This window comes from Panicum virgatum, chromosome 5K (assembly GCF_016808335.1).
Source record: "Panicum virgatum strain AP13 chromosome 5K, P.virgatum_v5, whole genome shotgun sequence".
In the NCBI taxonomy this organism is placed as follows: domain Eukaryota; kingdom Viridiplantae; phylum Streptophyta; class Magnoliopsida; order Poales; family Poaceae; genus Panicum; species Panicum virgatum.
The window spans coordinates 48,230,997-48,252,554 of NC_053140.1; the positions used below are offsets into that span (position 1 = coordinate 48,230,997).

At 57.1% G+C, this 21,558-nt stretch overlaps 1 protein-coding gene across 1 annotated transcript; it reads right to left on the reverse strand.

Moving 5' to 3' along the window:
* Positions 1 to 15,952: 15,952 nt before the first annotated feature.
* LOC120708023 (carotenoid cleavage dioxygenase 8 homolog A, chloroplastic-like) lies at positions 15,953 to 21,502 on the reverse strand. Its single transcript, XM_039993109.1, has 6 exons — positions 21,305 to 21,502; positions 20,458 to 21,216; positions 17,848 to 18,044; positions 17,615 to 17,732; positions 16,416 to 16,590; positions 15,953 to 16,294 (listed from the first exon to the last, which is right to left on the reverse strand). Exons 1-6 carry the CDS (start codon positions 21,485 to 21,487, stop codon positions 16,131 to 16,133), a joined length of 1,596 nt encoding a protein of 531 aa, XP_039849043.1. The 5' UTR covers positions 21,488 to 21,502; the 3' UTR covers positions 15,953 to 16,130.
* Between the last annotated feature and the right edge of the window lie 56 nt (positions 21,503 to 21,558).

Below are 21,558 nucleotides of genomic sequence, written 5' to 3' on the forward strand. Positions count from 1 at the left end.
TGGCAAGTAGAGGTCCCAGACCCATCTGTGGGGGGTCAGGGTCCATGGCCATAGGTGCTGAGTGTTTCCACCTCTGGGACTTGTGGTGACACCGGACCCGCCCACGAGCGTGAAGCGGGTCCGGGACCGTTGGTCCGGTGAGATGGAGTCGGACCCCAGGGGTCCTGCTGCTCAGCTCCTTAGGGTGTAGACGATCCGCTATCTCGAGGGCATGCCCGCTACCCTCGAGCGAGGCGGAGGCGCGGGGCGCGGTCGAGGGCTTCGGCGGGGAGCCCTCGAGCGAGGCGGAGATCACCCCGCGGGTCCGAGGGGGGTGCGGATGGGCCGCACTGCGCATGTGGTCCGCGTGCTGGGCTTCTTTGAGTCCTTTCCTTTCTTCCAGATTAGAAGGAGCTACAGGCCTTCGTGGGTCCGGTTGCCCAGCATGCGTTTATTTTTAGGGAGATTTTAGTCCCCTGATTAGGGTGCCCCTAATCATGGTACCCGGCAGTAGCCCCCGAGTCTTTGGTCGAGTCAGAGGATTCGGCCAAAGGGTATTTCGGCGAATTTACCCTTTGATTTGATCGATCGGTGCTGCGCTTCCGCCAAATGCATCCGGATGCTGGCCTGGTGGATGCGACGACTCGTCGGTTGGGGTAGTGCGCCTGGAAGAAGCGCTCCGAGGCGCGTGCGCGCCTTCTTGTCTTATTCGGGTGGCGAGTCGCGTCAGCGCGCTGAGCAGGCTAGGGTCATGATGGCCCCGCTGCCCTGCAGCTGGTGCTATTGCCGCGCTGTCCCGCGTTCAGGGCCTTAGCCCTACTTTCCCTGGTTGCCTTACGACGCGCCGTTTGAGGGCAGTCGGCTAGCGTCGATGCTGGGCTGCTCAGCGTCCAGGGGCTCGGCTTTGTGTTGTTTGGTCACATCTTGGTACGGTAACCGAGGGCATCTTTTGCTCGTGGGGTGTCGTACCGTCACGGGCAGTCCAAGCCTTCTCCTTGCGACAGGCTTAATGCTTGGCGCCCGATGCGGCTATAAATAGGGATCGTGGTACTCCCTTTCCTCTCCAACTTCCCTGCTCTTACTTCTAGCATCGCCTAAGTCTAGTAATGTCTCCTTCTGCCTTTCACGGTCGTCCCCCGGATGGGGTGGCCTAGCTTCTTTAGGCTTTGGTGCTAGAAGAATGTTTGCGAGTGGCAGGGGAAAGCTGGAGAGGGCGTGCTCACCATCCCTCGGCTTCAGTGGGATTAGCAGAAGAACACTGGGCCCGAGGGGTCCTGCTTCTGCGATGTCCCTTAGCCTGAAGGGGCGTTGAGACGCCTGACCACGGCGTCAGCGCCAGGTTTGGTGGCCGTTCTTCACATCGTCCCTCTTGGCGACAACGTCGCTCCCGGGGAGATGGTGCAGAGGGTGCTATCCGCCAGCTTGACCCCCCGCAAGGTCTTCGGTGGAGGAGACGCTAAAAGAAAGCTTGCGAGGAGGGCATCCCGCCGGACCTGTGCGGTCTGGGGGCTGCTCGTCGCAATCTCGAGCAGCCTGGTCGCGTTGTCGGCCAAGGACTCGGTGCTCTTCATCGGCGCTCGCTCCTCCCCAAGACAGGGAAAATTGCCACGCAGGTGGCAATGTGTTTGTACTTTTCGACGGCTTCGAGCCGGTAACCCTTTGTAATCTTTGTTTGTAAAGAGTAATGAAGTCTCCTTCTCCTTCGCGGAGAGGATGATCGAGGTTGTAAGGGTGAGCGTCACCCCGGTAGAGGATTTTGGTCCTCGAATGTGTGAAGTTTCCTCCGCGGGGGCGCGTCAGCGCACCCGCGGGTGTAGCCCCTGAGGCCTTGGAGGAGTGTTTGCACTCGTCCAAGGGCTATAAACATCGCCCTGCTTGGTTGCTTCACTGAGGTGGCCGTCCAGCGTCTTTTTCAGCCGGCCTTGGCTTTTTTCGTGCTGGCACAGCGACCCAGTGTCTAGCTGAACCATCTGGCAGGCGTGCGTCAAGAGTGAGAGTTTTTGTTCAACACATGGAACTTCATAATCGACGGTCGTCGATCCATTCGACAGTGCGGCCTGAGCCGCGGTGTGCGAGGAGCCCCCGAGCCCCGGCTTGCGTAAAGGCATTCGGGGAAACCTCGACTTTTATTACGACCCTCGTCGCCCTTCCACAGGGAGGAGGGGTGAAGCACACCATGCTACCCATGCCCGAGTCGCGAGCTATGGCTGCTTCAGTGAGCTGTTATCGGGTAGTTCAAATGGACGTCTGTGCCCCGTTCGATAAGGGTCGGCTCATGGTCCATGGACACGTCACATAAAGCGCTCGCAAAGGTTCGCTAGGCGGGGCTCGGACCCATTCGATAGGTCCAAGGGCTCGATGCTCTCCCTCGATGGGATCCCCTGCTAGGCACCCTCGACTGGCCTTGAACACTGTGTAGGATGTCTCGAACTCCGTGTTCGAGGGTAGCTTGTACGTCACATCCATGCAGTCCCTGACTCTGGTGATCTGGGGCACCTGTCGAACCCTCGACGGGCCAGGCTTCAAACCCCTGATCAGTAAGGCCTCGGAATGAGGTTCCTTCGAGGGCGAAGAGCCCCCTAGAGGAACATTCCGTCATGGTTCGAAAACGGCGCGGAGTCGCAGGTCGTGTGCACAGGTCTTTCGCTGGTCGTGGGCGACGTGGCCCAGTATGTACGGTGCAGTGCGGGCGCGCCTTTTCAGGCGGCTGCCTTAGGTAGGCGAAGAGGCGTGGGCGGCGGCTGACGGATAGTACAGTGCTACAGTTGCGCCGCGCCCGTAATTATTGCCAAGTGCGCGTGTGTGAGACTCCGCGGTCGCGGGGCCCAGCTGCCAGCGACAGTGAAATCTACCGCATTGAATGCGGCGGATTCGGGCCATGGCGGCGTATCCGCCCATTTTGATGAATAAAAATGGGAAAGGGGGATTCTTTGGGCTCACCTGGCCATTTTGCCTTCGTCTCCCCTGCCTTTTCCGCCTCCCCTGCATCCTGAGCCCAGAGCCGAGAGCGAGAGGAGGAAGAAGGAGAGAGCGAAAGCGCACCTTAGCCGCCGTAAAGCTTGCCTTCCCGCACCCCCAGCGGTTCGAAGCGATGTCGGATGTCCAGGAGCCGTTGTCGTGGGGGAAGTCCACCGCCACCGAGGCGGTTTCGGAGCAACTGGCCAACGACAGGCTGCTGCCGGTGAACATCAACTCGGAGCGGCCGGCGTGGATCCCCCCGCGGCCAGAGGAGACCGAACCGAATCCCCCCGAGGGCTTCGTCGTGAGTCTCGTGCGACTCCACGAGCGGGGGTTCAGCGTCCCCGTTGGCAGATTCATGCGAACGCTGTGCGGGTACTACAGGGTGGAGCTGCACAACTTCGGCCCCAACTCCATCTCGCAGGCGGCGGTCTTCGTCGCTGTCTGCGAGGGGTATCTTGGGATCGAAGCTTACTGGGATCTGTGGATCCATTTGTTCCGCGGAGAGCTCTTCATCGAGAACGTTTGGGGCCAGCCGAAGAGGTTCACCCGCGTCGGCGGTCTGATGCCCCACTTGCGCCCAACACAGAGCAGTTTGTACATCCCCAACAGAATGACGACGAACAACGCCGGGTGGACTCGAGGGTGGTTTTACCTGCGCAACTTCGACAACCGGCTCCCGGCGTTCACCAATAAGGTGCTCCGGGAGAGGCCGGAGAAGTGGGACTGGGGGTTATCGCCCCCAGCGCATCAGGCCAGGCTCGAAGTGCTCACCGAGGCTTTGCGGCACCTGGCGAGGAAGGGGTTGACGGCGGCAGCCGTTATCATGAACTTTCACTGGCAGAGAGTGATTCCTCTCCCGGAGAGGAGCCTGCTGATTTTCGATCTCACCCCCGAGGCCCGTGCCTCGGGCTCGAGGACGTCGCTCGTGCTGCTCCCCCGTGACGTCGCTGCCCGAAGGGCGAGGAATGCGGTGAAGGAGTTTCCTGACAACCCCGAGGATCTTTGGAAGATCAAGATGCGCCCCGAGGCGGGGTACCTTTCTGTGGTGATTTCCAGTTTCGATTCGTTACCGATTTGCGCTCCTCCTCTCCCCACTCCCTAATTCTGACTTGGTTGCGTTTCGCAGGGGTTGAGCCGGAGGGGCTACACCTCGAGGCCTCCGGTCCCGGAGGAACGCGAAGTCAACCGCCTGCACGCAGAGGCGGTGAAGAAGTAGAAGGACGCGGCGGAGGCGGCTGGCGCCAGGAAGAGGCAGAGGAAGCAAAAGCAAGATAAGGCGTGCAAAATCGCGCACGCGGAGGGGAAGCCACAGCCCACTACGCCCGAGTCCACCGAGGAGGAGGAGGGCTCCTAGGATGCCGAGATCAACTTCTCGGACGACGACGAAGCGGCGACAGGGGCGGGTTCCCCGCCGGTCTATCGAGGGGCTGGCGACGAGGATGTGCCCGTGATGCTGGGTGAGGCGAGGCTCACACCAGGGTCGTTGGTGAATCCGCCCCTCGTAGGGGCGGAGCGGAGATCGCCCACGCCAGCGGTGGGACGAAGGTCGCCCACGTCGGCAGCGGGCGGGAGGTCGTCTACACCCGCGACAGGACAGAGGTCGTCTCTACCGGCGATGGGTAGGGGACTCCCACGCCCGCGGTGTCGACGGGTGGCGGCGGGTCCGTAGCGAGTGCGGAGACGCCCGCGTAGACGGCTTCGAGTCTCCTGGCCGATCCGAGGGCGACGCCCTCGGGTCAGTCATCGAGAGGTGTCAGTGTGTTGCGGGCCCGATGGAGCGGCTCGGGCAAGCGCAGCATGAGTGCTCGATCAGGGTGAGTGATTTTGATTTTATCCTTCGCATTCGTTTATTTGGCCCCCCAATCCTACTGACTTCAACGCTCCTTCCCCGATTACCAGCTCTGGGGCCATCGCCAGGGATGCAGCCCCGCTTGCGCCGACCAAGGCCCACAAGACCGGGGTGCGAGCCACACCGCACATGGCACCGCAGCCCCTGCCCGTCGTGGACATTGTGGCGGAGGCCGCAAAGCTCCAGGAGGCGATGGTTCGAGTGGCCCAGAAGGCCCAACAGGCTCTAGCGCCGGAGAGTAGGGGCGACACTGGCCAGAGCGGCACTGTAACAGCCGCACAGGCTGACGCCGAGGGGAGGTCGACCGTGGCGGCGTAAATGGCGCCACCCGGCTGGACGTCGAAGTCGGGGCCGGTCGGGACGACGCGGATAGCACCGCCCGACCGGTCGCAGGAGAAGGGGAAACTGGTGGGGGTGCGCAGGAATGCCCCGCCAGCCAAATAGGGGTGGAGACCCTCATCCTCGTGCCCCCGAGGGCTGGGGTCAAGGGTGTTGCGAAGGAGGAGTCGGCGCCAGGGGCGCCGATAAAGGGGGGAACTCGTGTCCCTGAGCCTGTAGGGGCCCAGGACGACGGGGTTGTTACGGCGGTGATGGCGCTAGCGGCACCGGAGAACATGGCGCCGGTGGTGCAACTGCCAGAGAGCAGCGAGGAGTACGGGGACCCGAGGGACATCGACCCTGCTGGTGCCGCCAGCGCCGCCGACCGGGTTGGCGAGTTCACGTCGACCTCTGAGGAGGTACTCAATGCGGGGACGTCCGAGGGGTCCCGTCCCAGGGCGATCGTCCAGTCCGGGGTCCCTCTGGAGTTTCTCCGCAGCGAGCAGGAGGAGGAAGCCGTCTGGAAGGCGCAGATCGAGGCCGGCTCCCAAATTCTGGGCCACCTCGACCACGCCTTAGTGCTTCATAGAACGACAGATTTCCAGATCAGCCAGGTAGGTGGCTCCCTCCCCAGAATCGTTTGTGTTTGGCCTTGATTTTGTTCATTTCATTCACGCTCTTCCACTTGCAGCGGCTGAGGGACATCTCGTGCAAAAAGAGCAACGAGTTGAACCGGCTTTACTCCCAAATGCGCTGGCTTGGGCAACACAATGCCGACTTGGTGCTGAAGAACATCGACGCCAACACCAAGATGACAGATCTGGGGACGTGTCAGCAGGCGTACAGGAAGAGTTGGCGCGAACCGCCAGCGAGCGCGACATCCAGAGGGCCGCGGCGGAGCAGAAGGCTCAGGAGGCCGAGGCGCGGACTGCCGAGCTGCACATGTGAGGGCGCTGCTCGAGCAGAAGAAGGTCGAGCTCCAGCACAAGGAGGCCGAGCTCCAAGACAAGGAGGCCGAGCTCCAACGCGAGAAGGCAACCGTCGCCATGCTCTCTGGGACCCTTGAGGAAAAGGAGGTGGCCATCCGGAATGCGGAGGCCGTCCTGAAGGAGAAGGAGGACTCCTTGTCCTCGATCGACGAGGCCGCCCGAGTCTAGCAGGAGGAAGCGCAAAAGAATATCACGGGTGAGTGCTCAAGATTTCACTGTTGTCGGATCCTAATTCATCGCAGCTTATCTTGGTTCTTTTGACCAGAGCTGAGGCAGAGAATGACGGACGAGACTATGGCAAAGGAGGCAGTCAACACTGCGCTCATGGCGGCGCAGGCTGAATATACGGACCTGGAGCGGACCACTGTGAGCGTGTGCCAGGGGCTCGAGGGGGAGGGCGCTGTGTCTGGTAGCTCGGTGATCAGCCGCCTACGAGCGCTAGGTGGTCGGATCGCCGAGCACGCCAAGAGCACCTTCCGCCTTGGTGTCCTGCGAGCCCTCGCCGTGGCCTCGAGGCACTACATCATGGACCTCCAGAGGGTGTCATCGGGGTACGTCATCCCAACCGACGCCGATGCGGATGCTGCGTCGACCATCATGGATGATGCCGCCGCCGCCGCCGAGGAGTTTGCCACCGTCCTGGCCGCGAAGCTGGAAGCCGACATCCCCCCATAGCCGAATTCGATGCCGCTGGAGACCCGCAAAGGGGGATGATAACCTGTAGGTAGTCTGGGCCTCGGAGCTAATGTAATGAGTTAGTACTTTATCGCAATAGTACTTCTGGATTAAGTAATTCATACATATGAATCGACAGTGTGGCCCTTCGAGGCCTTGTGCATTCGAGCCCTCGTTTTCTCTACTCTATTTCCGTGTTCCCGCATGCGACTTTGGTAAACTTCTGTGAGGAATTTCACATTCATAAGCGACTTAGGCGTGAGGTGGTGAGGGGGTACCGTATCTCGGAGGCGTAGGCGGCCCCACGACTCGGCTGGCCTCATACTATAGTTGCTTATGCCTCGCGTCCGTTTTTCCCAAGTATGCGAGAAACTTAGATACGGAAATTTTTCGAAAAAAACGTTGGTGATTTTTTGGGGACGTTCGGGGGCTCCCCCCGTAGTAGCCCCCGAGGGAGGCTTGGCTTTGCCGAGGGTAAAGCCAGGCGTACCTCAGTGTTCATGCGCTTCCAAGCCCTCGAGGGTCCGGAAAGTCCCCCAAAAAATAAACAAGTAAAGCATACTCCTTTATTGTTTCGGGAAACTGTAAATGCGAGTACAAACGATGTACAAATAGCTCGAAACTCTAAGGATAGAAGCGACGTAGCTGCTGTACATTCCAGGCATTGGTGAGGACTTCGTCGTTTTCGTTCGCCAGCATGTACGTGCCAGGCTTGATCACTTCGGCGATGATGTATGGGCCTTCCCACGGTGGTGAGAGCTTGTGGCGGCCCCTGTTGTCTTGTCGAAGCCTCAGCACCAAGTCCCCTTTGTTGAGGTCTCAGCGCCGAACTCTCTACGCTTGATATCTTCGCAGGGACTGCTAATAGCGCGCAGAGTGTAGGAGCGCCACGTCTCGAGCCTCGTCCATTTGATCCAGCGAGTCATCACGGGCTTGCTGGCTCTGCTGCTCTTGATAGGCCTTGAGTCTCGGTGACCCGTACTCCAGGTCCGTGGGGAGCATGGCCTCGGCGCCATAGACGAGGAAAAACGGGGTAAAGCCTGTGGCTCTGCTTGGGGCCGTACTCAGGCTCCAAATAACCGAGGGTAGCTCTGTGAGCCACCTCCGGCCAAATTTGTTCAGCTTGTTGAAGATCCTTGGCTTCAGTCCTTGGAGGATCATGCCATTGGCACGCTCCACTTGCCCGTTCGACTGTGGTTGCGCCACAGCCGACCAGTCCACACGTATGTGGTAGCTGTCGCAGAATGCCAAGAATTTCTTGCCTGTGAACTGGGTGCCGTTGTCCGTGATGATCGAGTTCGGGACCCTGAACCTGAAGACAATGTCAGTAAAGAACAGAATGGCTTGCTCGGATCTAATCTTGCTGATGGGTCGAGCCTCGATCCACTTGGAGAATTTGTCGATTGCTACGAACAAGTGGGTGAAGCCCCCAGGCGCCTTCTGCAGCGGGCCGATGAGGATGGGGATGGTCTGTAGAGCGTGGGCCGGGAGGTGCGTCTTTTGAGCATAGAACTGGCAACCCTCGCAGGTCCGCACGACGTCGGTGGCATCGGCGACCGCAGTGAGCCAGTAAAAGCCTTGTCGAAATGCGTTACCCACGAGGGTGCGCAGCGCGGCGTGATGACCGCAGGTGCCAGCGTGGATGTCACGGATCAGCTCCTTGCCCTCGAGGATGGGAATGCATCGCTGCAAGACACCCGAGGGACTGCGCTTGCACAGCTTGTCGTCGATTAGGATAAAGGACTTGGCCCGCCTAGCGAGGCACCGCGCCTGAGCGCGGTCCGAGGGTAGGATCCCTCGAATCATCCAGTCGAGGTACTGGGTGCGCCAATCTTACGAAGTTGGGGCCTCATCGATCTCCATTGCTTCGGCCTCGTCCGTGGAGGAGGTCTCGAAGTCGATGTCCATGGGCTCGGCCTCTTCCGTCGGGGGGTTCCTGCCGGAGGGCCCGGCGTTCGAGGGGCCCGGTTCCGCCGGATCCTTGAATTCGACGGAAGGCTTGGTGATGTCTCGAGCGAAGATGTTCAGGGGGACGGTGGTCCGCCCTGACGCGATCTTGGCTAGTTCGTCGGCATCCTCGTTGTACTTGCGCGGGACATGATTGAGTTCTAGTCCGTCGAACTTGTCTTCGAGGCGGCGTACTGCATTGCAGTATGCCTCCATCTTCGGGTCGTGGCAGCTAGACTCTTTCATCACTTGGTCGATGACGAGTTGAGAGTCACCGCGTACGTCGAGGCGCTTGACGCCGAGCTCGATGGCGATGCGGAGGCCACCGAGGAGGGCCTCGTACTCCGCCATATTGTTAGACGCAGGGAAGTGCAAGCGTATTACGTATCGCATGTGATCTCCGTGGGGTGAGATGAATAGGAGGCCAGCGCCGGCGCCGGTTTTCATCACCGACCCGTCGAAGTACATGGTCCAGCATTCAGCTTGGATTTGTTGTGGGGGTAGCTGAGTCTCCGTCCACTCAGCGATGAAGTCAGCCAAGACTTGGGACTTGATCGCTTTGCGGGGGGGGCGTAGGTGAGAGTTTCTCCCATCAGCTCCACGGACCACTTGGCAATTCTACCCTCGGCTTCCCTGTTGTGGACTATCTCTCCCAGAGGGAAAGATGAGACCACGGTGACGGGATGGGCCTCGAAGTAGTGGCGCAGCTGGCACCGAGCCAAAACCACTGCGTATAGCAGCTTCTGAATCTGTGGATAGCGGGTCTTGGTTTCAGACAACACCTCGTTGATGTAGTACACCGGCCATTGGATAGGCAGAGCATGGCCCTCCTCTTGTCTTTCGACAACGACCACTACGCTGACCACTTGGGTCGTCGCAGCTACGTACAGATAGAGAGGCTCGCCATCTACGGGTGGTGTGAGAATAGGGGCGTGAGTGAGCGATGCCTTCAGCCTGTTGAGGGCTTCTTGAGCCTCAGGGGTCCACGTGAAGCGCTCGGTTTTCCTCAGGAGTCGATACAAGGGCAAGCCTTTCTCGCCGAGACGCGAGATGAATCGGCTGAGGGACGCTAGGCATCCCATGACCCTCTGTACCCCCTTTAGGTCCCGGATCGGTCCCATCCGAGTGATGGCCGAGACTTTCTCAGGGTTGGGTTCGATGCCCCGCTGGGAGACAATGAAGCCCAAGAGCATGCCTCGAGGGACTCCGAACACACACTTCTCGGGGTTGAGTTTTACCCCTTTGGCCCTTAGGCAATCGAATGCGATCCTGAGCTCAGCTACCAGGTCATCCGTCTTCCTGGATTTTACGACAATGTCGTCAACATATGTTCTACGTTCAGCCCAAGATGGTCCCCGAATACGTGGAGCATACACCGCTGATATGTAGCTCCGGCGTTTCTGAGGCCAAAGGGCATCGTGACGTAGAAGTACATGCCGAAAGGTGTGATAAAAGAAGTCGCGAGCTAGTCGGACTCTTTCATCTTGATTTGGTGGTAACCGGAATAAGCATCAAGAAAGGATAAAAGTTTACATCCCGCAGTTGAATCTACGATTTGATCAAGGCGCGGCAAAGGAAAGGGAACCTTCGGACATGCTTTATTTAAACTAGTGTAGTCTACGCACATTCTCCATCTTCCATTATTTTTCTTCACTAATACAGGATTAGCTAGCCACTCGGGATGGAATACCACCTTGATGAATCCGGCTGCCAAAAGTTTCTACAGCTCATCGCCGATCACCCGGCTCTTGAGCTCGTCGAAGCGTCGCAGGCGCTGCTACACCGGCTTGGAGTTGGGTCGGATATCAAGGGAGTGCTCGGCGACCTCCCTCGGTATGCCAGGCATGTCCGAGGGGCTCCATGCGAAGATGTCTGCATTGGCGCGGAGAAAGTCGACGAGCACCTCGTCCTATTTGCTGTTGAGGGTGGCGCTGACCTGCAACGCCTTACCGTCGGGATGATTCGGGTCGAGGGGCACCTTCTTGATACCCTCGGCGGGTTCGAAGCTACCCGCGTGTCGGTGCGTGGAGTCCAAGGGCTCGCTTGCCATCTTGTCGAGGGTGGCTGCGAGGGCCTCGTCCTCCACTTGAGCCTCCGCGTGCTCAACACACTCGACGTCGCACTCGTAGGCGTGCTCGAACGAGGAGCCGATGGTGATGATGCCCCTTGGAGCCGGCATCTTCAGCTTGAGGTAGGTGTAGTTGGGGACGGCCATGAACTTGGCGTAGCAGGGACGGCCAAGGTTGGCGTGGTAGGCTCCCCGAAACCCCACCACCTCGAAGGTGAGCACTTCCTTGCGGAAGTTGGCTGCCGTGCCGAAACAGACGGGTAGGTCGATCTGGCCGAGGGGTTGGACTCGCCTCCCCGGCGCAACGCCATGGAATGGCGACTTGCTGGGGCGGAGCTTGTTCAATCCGATCCCCATGAGCTCCAAGGTGTGGGCGTACATGATGTTGAGGCTGCTGCCTCCGTCCATGAGCACCTTGGAGAAGCGGGTGTTGCCGATGATGGGATCGACAACGAGCGGGTATCGTCCCGGGTGTGGGACGTAGTCGGGGTGGTCCTCGCATCCGAAGGAAATGGTGTCCTCCGACCAGTCGAGGTAGGATGGCGTGGCCTTGGTGACGGAGAAGACTTCCCGGCGCTCACGCTTGCGCTGCCGATAGGTCATGTTCGTCGTCGGCCCTCCAAGGATGAAGAATGCGTTCTCCACTGGGGGGAACTCGTCATCTCCACCTTTGTCGCCAGCATCCTTCTTCTTGTCCTCGTCGCGATGCGCGACGCGGTTGTAGTACTTCCTGAGCATTTCGCACTGCTCGAGGGTGTGGTTGACCGAGCCCTTGTGGTAAGGGCACGGCTTCTTGAGCATGTCGTCGAATAGGCCGCCACCACCTCGAGGGGGGCCTCGAGGTCCTTTACGGTCTGGGGTTTCGACGAAGGCCTCGTCGGAGTCTTCCGCCTGCCCCGGTCCACGCTGGTTTGGTGGGGCTTGCTTCTTCCCTTTCTTCCCCTGCTTTTGTTTCTTGGCGGGGGCATTGATCTTGGCGTTGCCGCCCTCTGCGGGCGCATCTTCCTTGTGCTTGTTCGGCTTGTCATTGAAAATGGCACCAACAGCCTCCTCACCGGCGGCGTAGTTGTTGGCAGCGTCGAACAACTCGTTGGTGTTGGCGGGACGGCTTTGCGCAAGCTCGTGCACCAGGTTCCTGCACATCGTGCCCTCGAGGAAGGCGTTGATGACCTCGACATGGGTGACGCTGGGGAGCTCGGTGCATTGCATGGAGAAGCGCCGCACATAGTCACGCAGGGACTCATTGGGCTTCTGCCGACACCCTTTGAGGTCCCAGGAGTTCCCAAGGCGCACGTACGTGCCCTGGAAGTTGCCCACGAAGATCTGGACTAAGTCGGCCCAGTTGTGGATCTGGTCCGCGGGCAAGTGCTCGATCCATGTTCGTGTGACGTCAGCAAGGTGAAGGGGGAGGTTGCGGATGATGACCGCGTCTTCCGTCGCACCGCCCAGTTGGCATGCTAGGTGGTAGTCGTTGAGCCAGACTGCGGGATCAGTCTCGCCTGAGTACTTGACGAGGGTGGTGGGCTATCGAAAGCGTGGGGGAAAAGGAGCGGTTCGAATCTCCCGGCTGAACACACGGGTGCCCGGAGGCTCCAGTAACTCGCCCCTGTCGTGCTCGGGGTTGAAGCGTCCACCCCGTCGAGGGGTGTACTTCCTGCCATTGATGATGTAGCGGGCGTCACCGTCGCCGGCATGCCCGCGCGTGTTGTGGAGTTGCTCCCTTGTGGGAGCCTTTTCGATGCGGTCGTGCACCGAGGGTGCCTTCGCATCATGTGCTGCGGCTGCCTTTCCCTTCCCTCCTGGTGGAGTGTGCTCCGAAACCTCGTGGTCCTGCCGTGCAGTCCCACCGGGCTGCTTCGGGACCATCGCGCGCATGCGAGACGCAGAGCTCTCGGCCTGCTGCATAGCAGCTTGCTCGATCAGCGCTTGTACCTCGCGGCGCAGGTTGCGACCCGAAGTCGTCGACAGCTCGGGCATTGCTTGGAGTAGGTAGGCCACAGCGACGAGTTTTTCGCCGGCCGTTTTCAGTTCCGGAGGTTTGTCGATGTTGTCGTCGACTAAGATCCGCTCCCGGGCAAAGCGTGCCGCCACCTGGGCATGTGCGCCACGCGTGGTGCGCTGCTGCTGAGTCTGCCGACGCTCCTCGTCGAGCTTGGCTTTAAGCTCCTTGAGCTGCGCTAGCTGTGCCTGCCGCGCCGCCGAACTTGACGAAGAAGAAGGGGCCGCAGCCGGCACCACCGGTTGGTTTGCCTGCGCGTCTGCCCCGCCGTTCCCGTCATCGCCCGGAGCGTTGTCCTCCTGCCCGTCCGCGAGCTGGACCATGAAGCACTCCCGGGAGGGATCGTAATCCCCCTCACTGGAGTCCTCGGAGCAGGTGAGGCAGTAAGCTGCCGAGAGCTGGAACGAGCGGAAAGCGTCGGGGTCGCGGACCCCGGAGTAGTCCTCGGCCTCCTTGGCCGTGAAGTTGTCCATGAAGAAGCTGATGTCGTCGGCGATCGAGCTCGCCGTCTCGGGGTAGGAGTCGTTAGGAGACCATGCGATGAGGTTGCGGATCGACAGGAGGTGATGACCCGGCAGATCCTCGTACTCGGCGAAGTTGGTGCTGGACGAAGAGGCGTAGGTGGCAGCGTTGCGCATCCCAAAGGGGAAGGGCGATGCCACAGTCGCGCCCCCCTGGGAGGCACTAGGGCTGCAGTCGATGATGGTGCCGGCGTAGCTGACGCGCGAAGCACGTGATAACGAAGCGGTGGCCCCGTCGGCCGCGACGCTGAGCTGGGACATGGCAACCTCAACCCAGGTGGGGGAGCTGAGGCGTGCAGCCCGGCGCCGCTCCACGCGCGCTTGGCGCGAGTGCTGGCCAGAGCGCCTATTGCACCGGGCTGGTGAAGTCGGAGTGTCAGGGTTGCGTCTGGGCGAGAGGAGCTCAATGAGGTAACCGTTGCCGGTTGCTCTGAACTCAAGAATCCCGAACCAGATCACGTATCCTGCTGGGAGCGAATCCGAGACGCCCATGGGGAATGGGTTGGATCTGCTCGCCATCCTTGGAGATCAAATGGGAACAAAAGAGAAATGTCACGCAGCGCCCCTACCTAGCGCGCCAACTGTCAGTGTCATGACCCGGTGGTCCGGACCCAACCAGTGATGATGCTGCGTGTTCCTCGTCCCAGATGTTGATGCAAGAGGCAATACAATAACACACGGGTTTATCCTTGTTCCGGCCGTGGGGCCGTACGTCCAGCAAAGGAGTTTTTTGCGAGGGCACTGTACTATCTTGCACCGGGAGTGCCTGTAGTAGGGGGTACAAGCGAGGCGAGAGAGGGAGGGAGGCTCCGAAGTCTCTGCTAGAGGAGGAGTTGATTGAGGTGAGTGCCAATATCAGGGTTCAAAGGAGCGTGTGTGCTCTGCTAGTGGTGTGAAGCGTTGTGTTCTACCGAATGGGCCGACCCCCCTAAGGGAACGCCCGCCTCCTCCTTTTATAAACACAAGGAGGGACGGTGTACATGCACAAGTGGTCATGAAAGTCGTCATCTTTTCCCCGAATCGCGGGGGTGCAGTAGTCGAGCACTGTGGGAAGTACACTGTGGGGTATGGCGCCGGGCGTGGCTGTCGTCCTGGGTATCGTCCTTGGTCTCGCGGAGATCACGCCGGCGTCCTGGCGGCTTCAACGGGCGACGTGGCGGCGTTCCGAAGGTCCTGCAAGCCAGGGTCTTGTCCTGGTCAAGGCCGGAGCCGCTTCCGAGGGTCGTGCCCATGCCGTTCGGGGGCTCCGCGGAAGGGAAAGTATGAAGGAGGCATGGGGAGTTGGCAGCATAGTGGCTGGAATAGTGCCGAGCACGTCTTGCACTGCGTCGCAGGTTCTCACAGTGTCGTCACAGCGCCGGGGAGCAGTGACAGGAGTTGGCGGATGGGACTCCGGTCACAGTCACTGTGGGGAATGGCGGCCTGACGTCGTCTGACCCGGGCGCTGTGGAGGAGTGGTTGGCATTTAATGCCTTCGTACGGCGGGCGGGTGAGCGGAAGGGCCGTTTGTCCTTTCTGCCGAGGGGTGGCCTTGCCCAGCAGCAGAAGAGCACGCCTCAACCACTCGCACTTAACACGGGTGGGTGAGGGAGCTTCCAGCAGAAGGCTTGTGCCCGCGCCCGTGTCCGCGTGACACGTGGCGGCTCCGGACCCCTCCCGAGCAGCTAGCTGAGCCGAGAGCTCACGGGGGTCCGGATAGGTACGTGGAGGTCCCGGACTCATCTGCGGGGGGTCCGGGTGGCAAGTGGACGTCCCGGACCCATCTGCGGGGATCCGGGTCCGTGTCCATAGTTGATGAGCGTTTCCACCTCTGGGACTTGTGGTGACACCGGACCCGCCCCCGAGCGGGACGCGGGTCTGGGACCGTTGGTCTGGTGAGATGGAGTCGGACCCCAGGGGTGCTGCTACTCAGCTCCTTAGGGCATAGACGATCCGCTATCTCGAGGGCAGGCTCGCTACCCTCGAGCGAGGCGGAGGCGCGGGACGCGGTCGAGGGCTTCGGCAGGGAGCCCTCGAGCGAGGCGGAGATCACCCCGCGGGTCCGAGGGGGGTGCGGATGGGCCGCACTGCGTATGTGGGCCGCGTGCTGGGCTTCTTTGAGTCATTTCTTTTCTTCCAGATTAGGAGACTGCAGGCCTTCGTGGGCCCGGTTGCCCAGCATGTGTTCGTTTTTAGGGCGATTTTAGTCCCCAGATTAGGGTGCCTCTAATCATGGTACCCGACAATTACCGAAACAAATCTGCTTCATCACAAGATAAATATTATGAGGCTATTGGAACTCAGCACCCACATATTGGTTCTAAGTTAAATAATTAGGAAAACACAAAAGTGAAGCTTCTCCCGACAATGCAATGGCTTAGGACCATGATCTCATAAATTAGACACAAATTCGTAACCAAGCGGATGTGATCGCCATTGGGGTACACGAGACGACGATAACAATTAGATTTTAGAAGACAAGACGCTAATTCGCTCCTCCCAGCCAAGAAATCAGCGGTGTGGGATCCCTGTGATGATGATGCAATTGTCACATTTATGTTTCAAATTACTTTTATATGATGTTATAATTTTATGGTCTTGGACAAAATATAATATATATACATTTAGTTTAAAAATGTTATTTTAGAAAAAGGAGAGTTCTCCGTACTCTTCGAGCGCACACAGCCAAGCTTTAAAACTAATACACCCTTACATTTGAAATGAGAGTAGCTAGGACTAGGAGTGCATTTGTTTAGATATTGGCGCACTATGGCACTTTGATAGTACAGTACTACTTTTTTTTAGCATCACCACCAGATTTTATTGATCATGGACATGATAAGAGTTACACACGGTCTGGTAAGATCTTTTCAGGGATCCAGCAACCGTGGAAGCCGTAGGGCAGGCCATAGGGGAAGCTCACACGGGCAATCTCTTGGAACGTCTTCGCGTCCAGCACTAGCGCATAGCCGTCTCCACCGAGGGCGCTTACAATAGATATCACCACTCCTAAAAAAAAGGTTTAAAAATTATAAGCAAAATAGACTCGCGACGAGTCCAAATGAAGTAGAAATGGTTCGATCTATAGCTAGCGCGTTTAACTTTGAGCTACGAATGAACAATCACTGACCATCGTCTTCGTCCGTCGCTCCGGGTCTGGCCACGAAGAAGGGCTCCGACGGCACGGCACCCTCCTCGTGCCAGTTCTTGGCCGCCTTCTCCACCAGGTCGATCTTGGTGAGGGTGTTGGGGAAGTTGCACGGCCGGCGGGCGCCGCAGGCGTAGGCGTACCGGCAGGCCCGGCCCTGAGGGGGGACAAGCGGGGCGGCCGCCCCGGGCCCCCAGAACTACGGGGGCCCTCCGCAGGTACGTATACTGTATACATACCGTATATGCACGTTGGAAGCCAGGAATAGGAAGCGAAGCCCAAAGCAACGTAAGTCGAAGCTATGGCCCAGGCGCCCAGCAATCTGGCGTCTCATCTCCCGCAGGATTAGTGCCCTAACCTGCGCTGCACTCGCATCTTGTCTCTCCTCGTCCGCGACGGCGACGGCGAATCGCCTCACTAGTTCGCTACGAACTACGAAGCCGACGACGGTGAACTGGATGATGGAGCGGGAGCATGCGACAACATAGAGCATCTTGGCAGTGGCGAATCCAGAAATTCTTAAAGGGGGGGCTGATTTCTTCTTTCCTCTCTTCTTCCTCTCCTTCTTCCTCATCTTTTCTTCTCCAAAATGAAGGGGGGGCTAAGGGGGGGCTCCATGGTGTTTTTGGGTCTAGGGGGGCTGGAGCCCCCCTAGACCCACTGCTGCTTCCGCCACTGCATCTTGGCAGTCGGCGGACATGCAGCAGCAGAGGTTAGAGACTTAGTGGTAAATTTGACATAAACCCAATGCAATCCAGTGTCCAATAAATTGATTTGCCGACATTCAATCACTAATTGGTTTTTCCTTTTATTTTCAGCAACACAGTCATGACCTCTAGAAGGTATGCACCTGGTAGTCAGAAAAGGAAGAGTAAAGAAACAGCAAGAAGATGGGTTCATAAAATCACAGAGAAGGGTTATTCATAATTTTTTTAAGAGTAATATAAGCACTTCAAGAAATCCAAAAAAAATTTAAGGTAATATTTATAGTGATTGCTATGAATATTACTTTTAAATAGTCTGAAACTATTAATAGTGTTTGATATATATTTCATACTTACACATGTTTATATATGGATTAGCAAGTTCGATTGTTTATACTATAAGGGCCCCCATTTCTAATCTCGCCCTGGGCCCTCAAAATCTCAGAACCGACCCTGCGTACCGGTACCTCTTGCCGCGCGGTAGGCCGGGTTGATGCTGCACATGTCGATTCCCCGGCCGTGCTCCTCCGGGTCCAGCGCCGTGTCGAGCTCGCCGAACGGGCTGCCGTCCAGCGGTATCCTGAAGCGACCCACCCTGCCAGCGGCTCGCGGCTCGTCGTCATCACGAAACTGTTACTCTCGAAGACAGGAGGAGTTGATGCATCGGCTGCCACAACGCGACAACCATGTGCATGTACATCGTATGGTACCTGGCGTCTGGCAGCACGTCCTGGTCCCTGAACGATCTCAGCCTGTGGAGGGCAAGCGTCTCGATGATGGCGGGATCGCCGTAGTGCTCGCAGCAGTCGACGATAACCGCAGCAGCGGGGCCGTCGTCCTCGCCTCTCTCCTCGTACGCGTTGATGTAGTGGATCGCCATGAACGGCGGCACCTCGACGCTCGCCACCTACACAGCGGATCCAGAATAATTTTTAGGAGGGGTTTATTTCTACATATTTACTCCATGTCAAACGATTGAAATTATGTTTATCTATCAATCGACATTCCAGAGCGTCAGCACTCCATTTTCTTGTTTCTCTATATGTGCAAGTGCGGCCATGAGGAGCGATGAGCAGAGCTCCCATTTCAACCCAGTCCAATTAAGAGGAATGCAGTGTAATGTGATTTGAAATGTAAAGTAATCCTACTGAGTATAATTTCTTTGTTTTTATACAGATTAGTTAGTGCACCATGGGCCTGCTCTTGTTCGTTATCAAGATAAGTTAAGAGGAATTGCAGCTGTAACTTTATTGTCAGCCCAAAAAATTGTCTGTAACTGTTTTATTTGTTGTTTCTTTTGGATTTTTGTTTGCACTCTAGTTGGAGAAATACACAAACAAAACCTATAGCCTATAGTTTACTTGGCTCGGTGTGATGTATTTCTTTTGTTTTTGTAGATTTGTTAGTGCAGCATGGACCGGCTCCTATTTGTGGTTAATATGGGCTAAGAGAATTGTAATTGTAAGTTTGTAACTTTATTGTCAGTCCAAAAAATTTAGCTGTAACTTTTTTATTTGTTGTTTATTTGAATTTTTGTTTGTACTTTGGTAAGAAAAAACAAAAATAAAACATGTAGCCCATTGGGTACAAGGTCATGTATTTTTTTACAGATTTGTTGGTGCATCATGGTGCAGTTCTTGTTTGTTATCAAGATTGGCCGGGAGAAATTGAAATTGAAACTTTACAGTCAGCCAAAAGAATTTAGTTGTAACTTTTTCTTTAATTTTTGTTTCTACTTTAATTAGAAAAACATACAAATAAAATATGTATTTACTGGACTTAATGTGATGTACTGGGCTGGGCTGGGCTGGTAACAAGGAACCCATAACGGGCAAGCTACATAAGAAAGTGGACCCCATAACATCTAGGTAACATAACATATATGGGTAGATGACCGAGCTGTTGGAGAAAAATCTAATGGTTAAACAGGTGATTGACAGATAGCTACTTTTCAATAAATTGTTGTGTAGACAGATCTTATTTCCACCTGTAGATAATTTCAGCCCCTCCTTGCAGTGCATTCATGACAAAAAAAAATTGTAGAATGAGTTTAGAAAGAGTTTCATGGGTCCAACACTGATAGGAGGGCAGCCTCTCCAGACCCACCATTCGCTCCGCCCCAACTGCATATGTACTTCAAGGCACGAGTGTGAGAAAGAATTATTTATTTATGCGGTCACGCGCTAGGGGGTATTCTAATTTACGGGCGGCCGTAGGAAGAGTTATGTACGGCCAATTTCCGACAAACTTTTTTTCTGAATTTTAGTATTTTTTGCCTTTTTGTGACAAAAAAATATTTTTTTAAGAAAAATATTTTGAAGAGAGAAAAGAAAAAAAATTGATGAGAAAAAGTTTGAAATAGAAAATTTACAGAATAATTGAAAAAAATTTGAAGAAAATTTTTTGCATCTAAATCTAAACTAAAGAAGTTTGAGAAAAAATTTCAAAAAAAACATTTTGAAGAGAGAAAAGGAAAAAAAATTGCTGAGAAAAAGTTTGAAACAGAAATGTATGAGAATAATTGGAAAAAATTTGAAGAAAAATTTTTACATCCAAATCTAAACTAAAGAAGTTTGGAAAAAAAATTTGTAAAAAAATTTTACATCCAAAATCAAAAGAAAAAGAAAAAAACAAAAAAAACTGCCCACGGTGCGGAGCTCACCGCCCGCCGCCACCGGCCCTGCCGCGCCGCTCGCTTCGCCTGCACTCCCCTCCGCCGCCGCCACCGGCCCGCCGCAACGCCTCCCCGCCCACCGCGCTGCGCCTCCCCGTTGCCGGCCCCGCCACGCCGCCAGCCCGTCACGCCGCTAGCCCCGTCGCACCGTGCCTCCCCTCCCGCCACCGGCGCACCGCGCTGCTCAGCTACAAGCAAACAGATAGAGAGAGGAAGAGGACGACAGCAGGAAAGAAGTCGCCAAAGACGCGCGTGGGGCCCGCCACGGGAATCCTGTGCTCCTCTTGCAGACTCGGTCGGTCGAATCGATCGTGGGTTCCCGAACCTCCGATCACCCGCACAAACAGCTTTGGGGCGCGCTAGTAGCTGGCTGTATTTAGATTTTTATAGTAAAAATTTTGAAATAAAGTTTTACTATTTCAGAGTAATAAATAAAATATATTTATAAAATATTTTACACGGCTGGATTGTAAATCGAGAGATAAATCTAATGAGTCTAATCAATTCACGATTAATTTATAATTAGCTTATGGTTATTGCAGCATTACTGTTGCAAATTATAGATTAAATAGTATATTAAATAGGTTTATTAGATTCATCTCGCAATTTACAACCCGTGTTTGTGTAAATTTTATGATGGCTTTACCGTCTTCCCGGTGGACCTGCACATGACGTGCATGTAGCTGCCGGACGCCGGGAGCCACTCGAAGGCGTAGTACGGGGCGGGCTCGCCCTTGAGCAGTCTGCTGGCCGAGTACCGGAGCGGCATCTCCGGCACGACGACGTAGTTCTCGGTGACGGCGAACGAGTGCATCCACCCCGGGGTCGGCCCCCCGCGGCAGTCCACTCTGCCAATCACCTCCCTCTTGTCGCTCCCGGCCGCCATCCTGACGACGAGGTGGCCCGGGCGGGCGAGGTCTGGGAGCACCTTCAGGAGCTCGGACTCGGTCACGATCGGGTGCCCGGACTGGATCATCATCATCATGCCGCCGAGGCCGTCGGCGTACCTGAACTTGCCGACCGTGGCGAGCGTCTCCGGGTCGACCAGGACGGAGCTCTTGGTGCTCTCGGTGAGGCACAGCACCCGGCCGTCTCCGAGCGGCAGCACGCCGGCGTTGGGGTTGTCCGTGAGCGCCGCGCCGCTGAGGATCCCGACGGCGTTGCTCACGCGGTCTAGCATGTTCCCGGGCTTGGGGCACTGCGAGAACTCGAGCAGGACGGGTCCGCCGCTCTCCACGGCGGACACATATGCGTCCGACTCGATCAGCCGGTGCGCGCCCGTGGCGCGGCCCTGCCGGAAGGAGACGCGGACGAGAGTGGCGTAGCCGTCGAACAGGTAGTGAAACGCGCCGCCGCCGCCGTCCGCGTCCCACAGCCCCGGCCCGCTCCTCAGGTACGTGCCGCTCTGCCGTGCACACATGAGCAGCAGAGTTAGCAGCACGCGAACGAATCGACAAGGCGTTGTTAACGGCGGAGTGGGAGTTGTGCCGTACCAGCCAGTCAGGGAGGCGTCCTTGGACGGGCAGCTCGCCCTCCCATCGCTCCTGCCGGACGCTGGTCCACGCGGAGAGCTCCGTGCAGCCGTCTCGTGCTGCTGCGGCCTCCTGCGGCCGCGTGGTCGCCTTCGCGGGGCGGGCGCGGTTACGCCGTGCCGTTGCCGTTGCCGTTGCCGGCATGGAGTTGGTCTGCCGGGGGCGAGGGGAGGAGAGGAGTGTGCACGTACTAGGAGCGGCGCAGAGCGTGGGGG

Coding starts and splice junctions, on each gene's coding strand:
- LOC120708023 (XM_039993109.1), bottom strand. CDS start 21,487: ATGCCGGCAACGGCAACGGCAACGGCACGGCGTAACCGCGCCCGCCCC. Junction 18,045..20,457: donor GCAGGTCCACCGGGAAGACG/GTAAAGCCATCA, acceptor TCCGCTGTGTAG/GTGGCGAGCGTCGAGGTGCC. Junction 16,295..16,415: donor AGCGACGGACGAAGACGATG/GTCAGTGATTGT, acceptor CCTTTTTTTTAG/GAGTGGTGATATCTATTGTA.